The 13,334-nt window shown below is 46.8% G+C and overlaps 1 protein-coding gene across 7 annotated transcripts in view; it reads left to right on the forward strand.

Moving 5' to 3' along the window:
* The window catches only part of MROH1 (maestro heat like repeat family member 1), a 58,431-nt gene that overhangs the window by 13,047 nt on the left and 32,050 nt on the right, over positions 1–13,334 (forward strand). For all 7 annotated transcript variants that reach the window (XM_028735930.2, XM_028735928.2, XM_028735927.2 and 4 more), the window contains exons 4-10: positions 5,108–5,239; positions 6,093–6,255; positions 6,518–6,616; positions 8,851–9,002; positions 10,353–10,493; positions 10,855–10,947; positions 11,847–11,925. In XM_028735930.2, the coding sequence (XP_028591763.2) occupies positions 5,108–5,239; positions 6,093–6,255; positions 6,518–6,616; positions 8,851–9,002; positions 10,353–10,493; positions 10,855–10,947; positions 11,847–11,925 (859 nt within the window). The remainder of the gene's footprint in view (positions 1–5,107; positions 5,240–6,092; positions 6,256–6,517; positions 6,617–8,850; positions 9,003–10,352; positions 10,494–10,854; positions 10,948–11,846; positions 11,926–13,334) is intronic.

The raw sequence follows: 13,334 nt of genomic DNA on the forward strand, positions 1-13,334 counted from the left end.
ATTAACATTGCAAATTGAGTTTGAAGGGACTTTATTTCTTGCAGTATCCTTTCATTATTTGGGTTTTTAATTAATTTTTGTTCGTGATCCATAATCTGTCTCAGAATCTCCTTACTTCTTTTTTCTTTATTATTTCTTTTCCAAACATTTTGTTGGATAAACAGGCCCCTCATGACAGCCTTACTCGCGTCCCATACCACATTTATTTTTACCCCTTTGTCTAAATTATCCGTAAAGTACTCAAATAATTTCGTTCGAATCTTTTCCACAAATTTTTGATCGTCCCATAGGTTATCATTTAGTCTCCATCTGAAGGATCGTCCTTCAGCTCCCTTCAGCTCCATTATTATGGGATTATGATCGGAGATGACTTTGGCCTGTATTTCAATTTTTGTAGTTCTTAATGTTAATTCGTTTGATATCCAAATTTGGTCTAGCCTAGACATCGACTGGTTCGGTTCAGAATGAAATGTGAATTGTTTCTCCAAGGGGTGTCTCAATCTCCATATATCTACCAAGTTATAATTCTTAACCATTTCGAAAAATGTCTTAGGTAGTTTCCCTCCCTCTGACTTATTTTTCCTTAATCTATCTATTTCCGTTGAGACCACCCCATTCATATCCCCCATTATTATGATTTTTTGATCCATATAGTCAAATAATCTCTCTTCCAATAATCTGAAAAATTCTGTTTTATTTCCGTTTGGAGCATATACTCCCACTATTATCAACTTTTCACCTTGCCATTCAATACGGGTTGCAATTATTCTCCCTTCCTCATCCTTAAATAATTGGTGTGATTCGATATTTTTTTTAATATAAAGTACTACTCCTCTTTTTTTCCTTTTATCCGAAGAGATAAATTCGTTCCCTAACCTCTTATTAATAAGGATTTTCTTATGTTTGCTGGCCACGTGGGTTTCTTGAAGGCATATAATGTCCAGGTTTTTCTTTTTTAGAACGCGTTCAATTCCATTGCGTTTTTTCTTATCGTTCATTCCGTTAACATTCCAATTCCATAATTTTAAAGACATATTATTTTAAGTGTTTCTCTAAATTGAGTGTTGCTCTATAACTTTTCTGTCTCCTCTCCTTCTTCCTCCTCTTCGTCTTCTTCTATTTCTCCTCTACTCTGGTCTTCCCCTTCACCTGGTTCTGATTCTTCTCTCAATTTAAGTCCCCCTTCTGCACCTTTCGACTCTTCCTCCCCCAACTGAAGCTCTTTATATCTTCTTGTGAACTTTCCTATTTCCTCAAGACTAGTCAGTCTTCTTTTAACTCCTTTATAAAAGAAAGAGACCCCTTCGGGAAATTCCCATCGGAAGTCTATCCTATTTTTTTTAAGTAGTTGCACTAGTGGTTTGTAGGATTCTCTTCGTTTTAACAGCCTTATGGGGATATCTTTAAATATGATTATGTAGTGTCCGTCAATATATAGTCTCTTTTCCCTGTTTCTTTGCAGAACCAGGTTCCTCATCTCCCTGTCTTTGAATGTAACTAAGCAATCCCCTGGAAATTTCCTGGCTTTATTTGTTTTTATTTTCAGTCTGTATGCATTTATAATTGTCCTTGCCACATCTTCTTCTTCCACTTCCATCCACTGTGCTATTTCCTTCACTAATCTTTCTTTTATATTCTCATTTTGTACTTCTGGGATTTGTCTCAATCTTAAGTTAGTCTCTCTCTGTTTTAGATCATTCATTGCGATGGAATCTTTAATTTCTTCCTGTATTTTGCTTAAATCTGCTATCTCGTTCCTCATTTTTTCTTCTTCCCGCTTCATTTCTTTCATTTCCTGCTTTGTCTTTTTTAGTCCCTCATCCACTCTTTTTGAAACCTCTTTAATCTGTCCTTTTAACTCATTTACTGTCTCTTCGATCTTTTTATCCATTTTTCCAATTTTATTATCCACCTGTTCCAGTTTTATTTCCAGGTTTTTTTCGCTTTGTTTAATTTCTGCGAACATCTTCAATATTTCTGTTCTGAATTCTGTTTCTTGCTTTGAGGTTCTCCTATCCGTTGGGGTACCTCCCTCCGCCCCCTTCTTTTGAATGTTTGACATTATCTTTAAGCTTCAGGAATTCCTTTATCCCTTTAAGTATATTCCTTGTACTCAGACTATTCAGCTTTCAGTTGACCCCAATAGGTGTTAATCCCCCGGGGTAATGTAAACCTTCTTAAATATAACTACCTATGATGACTCGTATCACTTTACCAAAAAATACAAGAGGGCCACCTTACCCACTTATTTACAAATTCTCACAATGCCTGATCTTGTGCAATATACTTTCCCCTCTTATTAAAGTTTTTTAGAAAATTTGGTTGGGTCCCCTTCAAAATAATGTTCTGGTTACCCTCTTTTTACCACCTAACGACCACTTAACCTATAAAGAGCTGAGTTCAAAGTAGTCTTTTCCAAAATTAAGGTGCAGTATCTAATTCAATCCACCAGGGGGAGTCAGTCCTTTCAGCTTGCAGAGTAGAGCTCTTAGGTGTTTAAAAAATTGGTTAATTAGTCTTTCCTGTTTGCCTGGATTTCCGTTGTTCTTCCCCCGCTCCTACCTCTTGCCTTAGCCCCAATATTATATCCAGAAAGGAAAAGTAGACAGACTTAACAAACGTCCCAGATGAATGAAGGCTCCGAAACGGTATTACAGTAATTCGAAGTGTCCGGAGAATATCCGGAATGTGTTTTTCTTCCCTTTCCCCGGAGTTTTCTTTAAATCCACTTACTATAATGTGGCCTGGGATTTTATGTTGAGAAATTTGGAAATTATGGAAGTGGGTCAAGAATTCTGGAATGGTATAAAAGCAATTTACACTGAACAGAAGGCGAAGCTGATAATAAATAATGTTATAACAGAAGATATAAAAATATCTAAAGGGACAAGGCAGGGTTGTCCGCTTTCGCCGCTGCTATTCATAATTGTTTTGGAGGTCCTATTAAATGCAATAAGGCAAAATAAACAAATTAAGGGAATATCGTTAGGCTCAAATGAATATAAAGTCAAAGCATATGCTGATGATGTGGTATTAACGGTGGAAGACCCTATAGACAGTATAAAAGGAATTCTGGAGGAGATGGAGGAATTTGGAAAGTTAGCAGGATTCAAACTGAATAAGAGTAAGACAAAAATGTTAGTTAAAAATCTGGATCAAGACAAGATAGAATTATTACAGCAGCAAACAGAAATTGAAGTAGTCAAAAAGGTAAAATATTTAGGACTCTGGCTCACCAACAAAAATATTGATTTATACCGAAATAACTACATCCCGGCGTGGAACGGAATTAAGAAAAATTTGGAGGTCTGGGCCAGGATGAAATTATCATTATGGGGAAGAATATCAATGGTCAAAATGATGGTGCTCCCCAAAATGTTATTTTTATTTCAAACGATCCCCATAATAAAAGGCACAAAAGAATTTAAAGAATGGCAAAGGGCGATCTCTAGATATGTCTGGGAAGGAAGGAAGCCCAGAATTAAGTTTAAGGTACTAACAGACATCACTGAAAGAGGGGGCTTCGCTTTACCAGACATGAGACTGTACTACGAGGCCGCATGCCTCTGTTGGATAAAAGAGTGGATAAAGTTGGAAGATACAGAACTGTTAGATCTGGAAGGGTATACGAACAAATTTGGGTGGCATGCATACTTGTGGAGGGATAAGATAAAAGTGCATAAGGGATTTTGCAGCCATATCTTTAAGGGACCTTTGATAGAAGTTTGGAATAGATACAAGAACATACTAGAACCAAAAACCCCACACTGGTTAGCCCCAATGGAGATGATAAGTGTAAAGAAAGTAAATATGGGGGAAAAATGGGGCAGGTATGAAGAAATGGTATTGAAGGAAGGAGGGAAGTGGAAAGTTAAACCATATGAGCAGGTAAAAATTCATACATATGATTGGCTGAGTTACTTTCAGATAAATGAAATATTTAAAAAAGAGGTGAAAGAGAGGGGCTATGAAGAAAAGGCATCGAAATTCCAGAGAGAGATTATAGATAATGATCGGAAAAATCTGTCAAATATGTACAAAATATTGCTGGAATGGAATATGAAAGATGAGAAAGTTAAAACGGTGATGACTCAGTGGGCAAAGGACCTCGGCTATGATATTCAACTAGAGAATTGGGAAAAACTGTGGAGAGTGAATATAAAATTTACAGCATGTGTGTTATTAAGGGAAAATATGTTTAAAATGTTATATAGATGGTATATAACACCCGTAAAACTAGCTAAGATGTATAAAACAGACAATAAATGTTGGAAATGCAGGCAGAAGGAAGGGACGTTTTATCACCTATGGTGGGAATGCGGGAAGGTTAAAAGCTTTTGGGAGGAAGTTTATAATGAAATCAAAAAAATACTAGGCTACACTTTTGTAAAGAAGCCCGAAGCTTTTCTATTAGGCATGGTGGGAAAAGATATTAAAAGAATGGATTGTAAAATCTTCCAGTATGCGGTAACAGCAGCTAGAATCGTGGTAGCGCAGAAATGGAAACAGGAAGAGGGACCAACGACTGTAGAGTGGAGATTAAAACTGACGGAATATGCGGAGTTAGACAGATTAACAGGGAAAATTAGATATATTAAGGATCAAAAATTTATAGATGACTGGGGAAAGTTTGCGGGATACCTGGAGAACAAATGTTTAGTAAACACAACGCTAGTAGGTTTTAAAGAGGCACTGTAAAGCACTAATAAGTATTGCTTATTGGAAACAATGTATGAAAGGGGGTACTAATGGCAATATGAAAGAGTGGAATGCGTCACAAAAGAAACAAATACGAATGAATGTCAAGGACGTTGAAGGAAGTCCAAAAATATATGAGATGTATGAAATACGGAAATAATGTATATATATGGAATATCAATAAACTTGTTTTTAAAATGCAAAAAAAAAAAAAAAAAGAAAGAAATACACATTATTGCGAAATAATAATGTACCTTAATATTTAAAGAAACCATTCAACAACCTCCTGGTGGATTGTGCCCCATATTGAGGGGGGGCAATGCACAAGTGACCTTGGATTTTTGGCCTGGAGTGCAGAGCCGTTCTGGGCAGCCCCTGACCCCTGTCCTTCCCCTTCCCCCCTTTCCAGCTGGCTTACCCGCACCGCATCATCATCCTGAGGGCCATGGAGGCGGTGGTGAGGAGCAACCTGGCTCAGCTGGACAAGAGCACAGCCAAGATCGTCATCTTCTTGGCCTCCAACGAGATGACCAAGTCGAAGGTACAGGGAGCGCTGCTTCTTCGCTCAGGGGCCTGGCTGGAGGGGGCTTTCCCAGGTTGCTGAGATGCCTGCAAGCTGCTCTGGGCACGCAGACCCCCACCTTCTGAGGATCTTTGATTTCTCCTCTTGCTCTTGGCAAATAATGATAATTATAAATTTTTATTTATACCCCTCCCTTCCCGGTTCAGAAAACCGGGCTCAGGGTGGCTAACAACAAATTTAAAACACTTAATTGATGCAACAAAAACTGCATAAAATACAGTATAAAACGTGAATAACAATAAATTCAAAATTCAAAAATCAATTTAGGGGGGAAATTCTGATGAACACCAGGGCTAGCTGGCTAAATTAGTCCTATTTGGGCCAGTGGAGAATTAGCTGTGGGATCCCAGAGCGGGTAATCATATAAGGGGAGGAGGAGGGAAGGAAGGGGAATAAAGATCAAGCTAAGTTCAAATTGAAAGCCAGGCGGAATAGCTCTGTCTTACAGGACCTGCGGAAGGAGGTTAAATCCTGCAGGGCCCTGGTCTCCTGGGACAGAGCATTCCAGCAGGTCGGAGCCATCACTGAGAAGGCCCTGGGGGAGGATAGTCTGACTTCCTTAGGGCCCGGGACCTCTAAACTATGGTTCTTCATGGACCTTAAGGTCCTCTGTGGGGCAAACCAGGAGAGGTGGTCCCGTAAATACCAGGGCCCTAAGCCACAAAGTGAAAATGACCTCTGGCTGCCTTTGAGCCACGACAGACCCGCCTGTGGGTTCTCCCTGGTCCTCCTGCCCGCCCCATGGGGCGCCCGGGCACGAGGGGGGCAGTCCCATGTTGCAGCAGAGGCCTCTTCTTCCCGTTTGCTCCAGGAGATCATCTTTGAGTGGCAGCAGGCGGCCAGCAATGTCCTGGTGGCGGTTGGCAGGCGCTTCATCAACAAGGTGATGGAGGAGGTGCTGACCAAGTTCCAGCCTGGCATCGTGCCCCATTACTTCATTGTGCAGACGTTCGCCAACCTCTCCATGACCAACGGTCAGTGGTTCTCTCCTCCCCCCAAATCCCTAGTAGCTCTCTCCCCCTGGAGAGGAGAGGGGCCAGGACACGAATGGGTGGTCTGGAACCACGGTGTGGCTAGGAGAGCACAGGTGTCCTCTGGGGCCAGAGACTAGGTGTGGGGGCTCCCCTCTGCACCACCACCAGCTCCCCATAGGTTATCCAGGCTGACGCTCTGAGTTCGAGTTCCCCAAAGGACTTGGTTTCATCCAGCTTCCCTCCCTCTCCTCCTCCCTGCCAGTGTTTGGGATGGTGCCGTTCCTGAACTCTATTCTGGGGACCATGCTGCCCATGCTGGGGATGGCCAAACAGGACAACATGAGGACCGTCTTCTGCTACGGTAAGGCGGCCAGGGTCCCCCCCTGCTCTGGTGGCTCAGGCAGGAGCTGTGGCTCGTAGGTGCCCTTGTGGAAGGGGAGCAGGCAGGGCTGCATGTCTTCAGCACTTGGGCAGAAAGGGATCTCAGGCCAAACAACGGAATATGCTCAAGTTGTGTATGCCTTCTTCTCTCTGTGAAGAGCGTTTTCCCTTAAGAATAATGGCATCTTCTAAATGCCCCACATTAGCTGTGGCGTTAAATGGCACTCAGTCCCCAGCCACTCCAAAGTTAATCAGTGAGGCTTCTTGCTAACGATGGATATAGGGGCACTCTGGCCATCCATGCCTGATGTTGGCATCGCACCCAGAAAGCTCCTTGCCTCTGTCTCCTGCAAACCGAACTCTGCTCCTGGTCGTTCTCTTGCAGATTTCTTGCCTGTGTCCATATTAACAGGACACGGCTTACATTTGTCCCTGGAGGGCTGTGGGTCAAGTCACTGAATGCCCAGGAGCCAAATTTTATTTTATTTAGGATTCATGGACAGGAAGTGGGATAAATAGGCCCCGCGTTCCATCAGGTAGGAAAGGCATTGTGGCTCCAGTTTCCCCGGCTGAATTAGTGGTGGTCTTCATGCTCTGGACTGCGATGGCCACATTGGGCTCATCCCAAAGCCATGGCTGTTGCCCAAGAACATGCTTGCCTGTGCATCTCTCTGTCTTCTGATTAGTGCACAACTGTCAGAGAATGTGTTGGTGGGACCACATTTACTACTAAACACTGTTGGACTCTCTCTCGTCTTTAAAATCACTAATTGAAGTTGGGGAAAATGTTTGTCCACTCCCCCTCTTAATGTTTTGACCTTTGAATGCAGGGGTCAGCAAGGCTTAGTGGGCAGGGGCCGGATCACTCCCGCAGAGATCCTCCATGGGTCAGGCCAGCGCAGTGTGATGCCAGAAATTGCTTCTGCACATGCCCAGATGCTGGAAATTGCAACAGTGCAGAAGCGATTTCTGGAGTCGCAGAAGACAGTCCCCGCGCTGCGCCAGTTTAGCGCAGCACGCAGGGACTCGCTGAATGGGCAGCTCAGTTTGGGGGCGGCTCTTGGGCTGGGTAAACAGCCTCTGTGGGCTGCTTCTGGCCCCTGGGCCTTAGGTTGCCGACCCCTGCTTGAATGCATCATGACAAGAACATTTGCGCCCATTAACCATACCCATGACTGGCTTCTTAAAAATCAGATTTCCAGCTTTGAGTGCTCAGCCTGTTTATTGTGGTATTAATTCTCACTGATCTCCTTTACATGTACATCTTGTATGTTTGATTTTGTTTTAAAACATTTTTAAAAACCCGTCTTGGAGCTTATCCACACTTAGCTTTTGCCCTGCTCTTTCCAGGCATGGGTCCACATTCTAAAGCGCTGTGTCTGAGCATAGATATTTTTTTGCCCCAGAACTTTCCCCGTGAAAAGCTGCTCTTTAGTGCTCAATCGGAGCAAACATCAGGTTTTTCCCAGATTGCCATTTGCTCCGATTGAGCTTTAAAGAGCAGGCTTCTGCAGGGAAATCTCCAGAGCCCCCAAAAGGTGCCCGGACACAGAGCTTTGAAGCGCAGGCTGTGCCTGGAAAGAGTTGAGGAAAGGGGAGGTGCAGAGAAGCCCCAAACCTCTGTAGAATATGTTGCGTGGGGAGGCTGTGCTCAGGACAATTTCCCGAGAAGCTTTTCTTCCTGCTGAGGTCCAGGAATCCTGAGCCGGCCTTCACATCAAACGGATCCTACGCAAGGTGACTAGTCGCAAGGGGCTCTTTCTGGTCTGGGTGATCAGAGGAGGGCGAAGGGTCTCCTGCCCACCCCTCAAACAAAGAGTCTTGAGGGTGGGGCCTGCAGGGGGCGGGCGCTGTGCATGTTGAACTTGCCGGCAAGGGGCCAAGATCTTGATAAGGCTGCTGTGCTCTGTCTCTCAGGGAAACTAAAGGGCAGCTGATAGTTTTGAGCATCAGAAGAGCCTGCTTGCTGGATCAGGCTAAGGGGGGGGGGGGCGCTGTGCACTCCAGGGCCCAGCTAAGGGGCCATTATGGGAACCCCGCAAGCAGAACAGGAGCTCCACAACCTCCTTCCCTCACTTGGTTGCCCCGGGGACTGCTGGGAGACAAATTTGTGGAGGATAAAAGTGAAGTCCTGTTTTAAAGCCGTCCAGATGTGCTGAGGGAGGACTTGGGGGGCAGTGTGGAGCCACAGCTGGCATGAAATCTCTTCTGTAGCTTTGCAGAACTTCAGCGAGAGCATCCAGGAGTACATGGCGAATCTGGACCAGGCGCCGGACCCGACGGTGAGGCGCGACACCTTCTCCAACGACCTCTTCAGTGCTTACGAAGTCCTTTTCAACAGCTGGCTGCAGACCCGGGAAACAAAGGTGGGGCGAGAGGTTGAGCTGGGGGTCGGGGGTTCCTGGGGAGAGGAGAGCCTTTCCCTCCCCCCTGCCTGCTGCTCCAGACAAATCTCTGCCGCTGGGCTCTCCTTTTTGGCCCTGTGACTCCTCCACCCACGAGGGCCGGTGTGTCGTGGTCGCCTTCATTTATAGACCCGCCTTTCCATAGATGACGCTGGAGGCGGCTGCCGTCAGCTGGCTCCCAGTCTCTCCCTTGCGCACGCACCTTGCTCTGTATGTCCTGCAGAGTAAATCGCCCTTCCAGGGTGAGATGCAGCCCTGTGTCTCTCTCCTTGCCCCTTTAGAGTACAGTCATACCTCGGCTTGAAGTAGCTTTGGGTTAAGCATTTTCGGGTTGCGCTCCACGGCGACCCGGAAGTAACGGAGCGTGTTACTTCCAGGTTTCACCGTTCGCGCATGCTCAGACACTCAAAATGACATCATGCACGGAAGCGGCGAATCACGACCTGTGCAGACACGGGTTGCGTTCGTGTCAAGATGCGAACGGGGCTCTGGAACGGATCCCATTCACAACCAGAGGTCCCACTGTACTGGATAAGGAGCAAACAAGGCATAAGGATGATGTCCTTCGATGAGGCCTGGAAGAGCCAGGGACTGTGGACTGGGAGGAATAGGGCATGGGGAGGGAGAGCTTTTGAAATTGTCAGGATCTCAGGTAAACCTGGTTCTCTGCTGGGGTGGCTTGTTTGGGAGCAATGCTATGACTCCTGTGAGGGCCCAGTAGCTGGCTTTGAAGGCACCATTTGAAAAAGGAGTTGAGTCCGTGTTCTCAGGGTGGTCCCAGTCCCCATCTCCCGCAATGCCCATTTCCAGTATGGAGGCTGCTCCCTTCTGCCCTGTGTTGATGGCGGAGGCCGACTGAGGTCTGCATCCCCAGCCTTCCTTGCTGCAGCAGCAGCTTCAGAGCCGGGTTCGAAGGGCTCTCTCTGGCCAGGGTGGGCGTCTCTTGGGGGGCTCTTAGAGGGCCAGTGGCCCTTGTATTATATATGAAAGAGCCTTGTAAGCACCTGAAAACGTTTGTGGCTTTGAATTGAAATGTTTTGTAATGGGAATATAAGGGGCTGATCTACATTTAATGAGGGGGAATACAAAAACAAGAGAGAAGGTAAAAAGGTGGTTATGGAAATGCTAAGAACAAAGTAAATATGTACGGAAGTCAGAGAGAGGGGCGGGAGGACGTCCGTGCTCAGACAGAGCGATGTTTGAGTTTATTGAATTATGTATGGAAGCCGTGATTATGATAAAATTGGAAATGCAATAAAAATTAATTAAAAAATAGAAGTCCCGTGACCCCCCCCCCGCCCCTCTTTGCAGCTCCGACTGGCTGTTGTGGAGGCGCTTGGCCCCATGAGCCACCTGCTGCCCAGTGAGAAGCTGGAGGAGCAGCTCCCTCGCCTCATCCCGGGGATCCTGACCCTCTACAGGAAGCCAGCAGAGGCCTACTATGTGTCCAAGGTAGGCAGGGAGAAGGGTGCCGGGGAGAGAGGACGGGGGGTGGGGTGGGGGCCTCTCCCCTTGGGCTTTGCTGCCAAAGCTCACCGGTCCTTTAGGCTTCAGCCCTTCCCTTCCCAAGACTTCGAGAGGCAGAGCTGCCAAGCGTCCCACTTTCCCAGAGTCCGTCTGCTTTGCGGGCTGGGCAGTCCTGCCAAGACCGGATGCGGAGAAGGAGCCATTCTCCCCTTGGTCTGCAGGGGGGGGGGGGCTCACCTGGGTGTGGGGCTGGGAAAGGGCCCTTCTCCCCTGCTGCTTCCCCAGAGGGTGGGGCTGCTAACCTGGGGCTGCGCTGTGTCCCTCCTGCCCTGTGTCCTCTGAGCAGAGCTTGTGCCAGATCCTCGAGGCAGCAGTCAACATCGGCAGCCGCACACTGGACACGCAGCTGGAAGCCCTGCTCAACGCCCTGCAGCTCCAGGTGGGGAAAGGGGGCCGGGGGGGGGGGCGACAACAACCTTTAAACTCTGCCTCTCCAGCCTAAGCAGGGGCCCTCCAAGCGCTTTGGACCACCCTTCCTATCAGCCCCAGATGGTGCACTGGCTTGCTGCTGCTGGAGAGCAATAATAATAATAATAATAATAATAATAATAATAATAATAAATAATAGTTGAGACATTCCCAAAGCAAAGGAAGGATTAGACTCTGATTAACAGAATACACACAGGAGGCTTGACCAGTAAGACTCTGGGAGGAGGTGCCAATAATAATAAACCTCTCCACGCCTCGGCCCAGGTCGTTTTATTCACAAAAGAACTTTTTACACAGTGTTCGTAAGAACCAATCAGATTTCCTCTGAGCATTTCAAAAAACCCCACGTGGGACAAAGTCAGATCAGAAGAAATCCTTTTAACTACAAAGACTACTCTGAGCATGCATAGTAGTCCAGAGTAAATAAAAGAGGAAGCAATGCTTTTAGGAGAGGCTGGATGGCAGTATTTGCCATCTCCTTCCTGGCCCTTAAGATCTATCTAAAGATTAAACTACATCAAAGCTAACTATCATCTTGATGACCCAGGATGCCTGATGAAGCAACTGGCCTGTGTTTCAGAATGCTGATACGTGCCTGTCAGGCAGAGAAAATGGCCAGAAATGCAGAGGCTTGTGGGATTTGATCAGAAATTATTGTCAATGAATTAAACCCAGTCAACGCCATGCTTTCATAGCGGACACAATGGCTTGATGCTTATTTTATAATTCCTCATAGCAATCCCACCTGACCTCCACACTCTGGATATCTGCACCCCTACAATAAATGTAGTAAAATGGCTGCCCCCCTGTTCCTGCCTCACTGGCCTTTTCTCCTCCTCCCTCGAGCAGATCTGCTCCCCTCTGGACTCCTCCACGCCAGTCCAACTGAAGAATCACAATGAGGTCCTTCGCTGCTTCACGGTGCTTGGTAAGAGCCCAGGGAGAACTCTCCTCTCTCTCTCTCTCTGGATAACCACTGTGAGTTGGCTGTGGCTGCTGATTGTGGAGCTGAGTTTCCTGATAATCTTTTTTTTAGAAAAAAGAAAAGGAAAGAAGCAACCATCTTACTAGTCCTCAAGGCTGCAAAGCTGACTTGGGCAGAGTGTGGTGAAATGCTTGGAGGGAGAGCAGGGTGGGCAGGGCTTTCAGTGGGACTTCAGGACCTTTCATTGCTTTTTGCAAGCGCTCCATCCGTTGTAAGTCAAAGTCCCACTTTTAATTTTGCTATTCTTGGAGAGGAGCAGACTTCTGCTCTTCCAGTTACGGAGGAGCTTTTTCCTTCCTGTTCTGCAACGTGCAGAGCTTGCACAGCCGCTGCCTGCTTGGAGGCTTGTGGCCCTGGGAGAATGGTCTGCCCTCGGAGAAGGAATGCCCCTTCCAGCTGTGCCTTGTGGGCACCTGCTGAGGCTGTCCTCCGGGTCAAAAATGTAGGGCTGGGTGTCCTGCGTCACGAGTCCTTGAGCAGGAGGGCATTGCCCGCTGCAGGTTCCCCAGTTCCTGGCGACAGTGCAGAGTTGAAAATTCTGGGTGTGACATGTTGAGCAATAGGAGCCCATGTGCGTGTGACTGGGAACGAAATTCAGAACTTCCTTTTTGGCACTCGGGGTTGCAAAGGTTGGCTGCCCTGCTGTTGTGCCGCCTCTGGCCTTGCTGTGTTTTGCTCCCTTCCCACTTTGGGGTTCCTGCAGTGCCATAAATCACAGGGCTCTCTAGCCATCGCTCTTCAAGGAGCTGTTTCTGGCAGGGACATGGACTTCTGGCAATATTTGTCCATTGTCAAAGTGCGACTTCTTTTCTTTTCGCCCTCCAGTTCACACTTCCGTTGTGCAAGAGCTCTTCCTCTTTCTCTCTCCACCTCCCCATATCTCTTGAGTAATCTTTTGGCAAGCCTGTATTTCCTTAGAGCCCTGTCGTTATCTCTTTTTACGAAGCACAGAGGGCCTTGCTGCAGTCCCAGCACATCAGTACAGTTGAAGGAGGCGGTCGTGAGACTGTTTTGTCTTAAAAAAAAAATCCTGACTGGACCCAAAAGATTAGAACAACTATCTCCCATTTTCCAATCCCCCCTTTTGGGACGAGGTGCCTGAAGGTGTCTGGGGGCAGCCTGAAACGGGGTCTCGTTTCAGTTAAGCTTTTGAGCCAGGGTTTGGCCCAGGAGCAGCTTTGATGGATAACCCGTGTCTGGACAGGGGAGGAGGGGGCCCATGTGGGTTCTCTTGGCTCTCGCGTTGGCTTTTGGTCGTGGTGTTTTGTGGGATCAGCTCTGGAGCAAAACTCTGGCTCCTCTCCTTTCAGAAGGGGGCGCTGGGGGATTTCAGCTTCAGTGTTTTGAGCTGA

The sequence above is a fragment of the Podarcis muralis genome, chromosome 8 (assembly GCF_964188315.1).
Source record: "Podarcis muralis chromosome 8, rPodMur119.hap1.1, whole genome shotgun sequence".
Lineage (NCBI taxonomy): Eukaryota > Metazoa > Chordata > Lepidosauria > Squamata > Lacertidae > Podarcis > Podarcis muralis.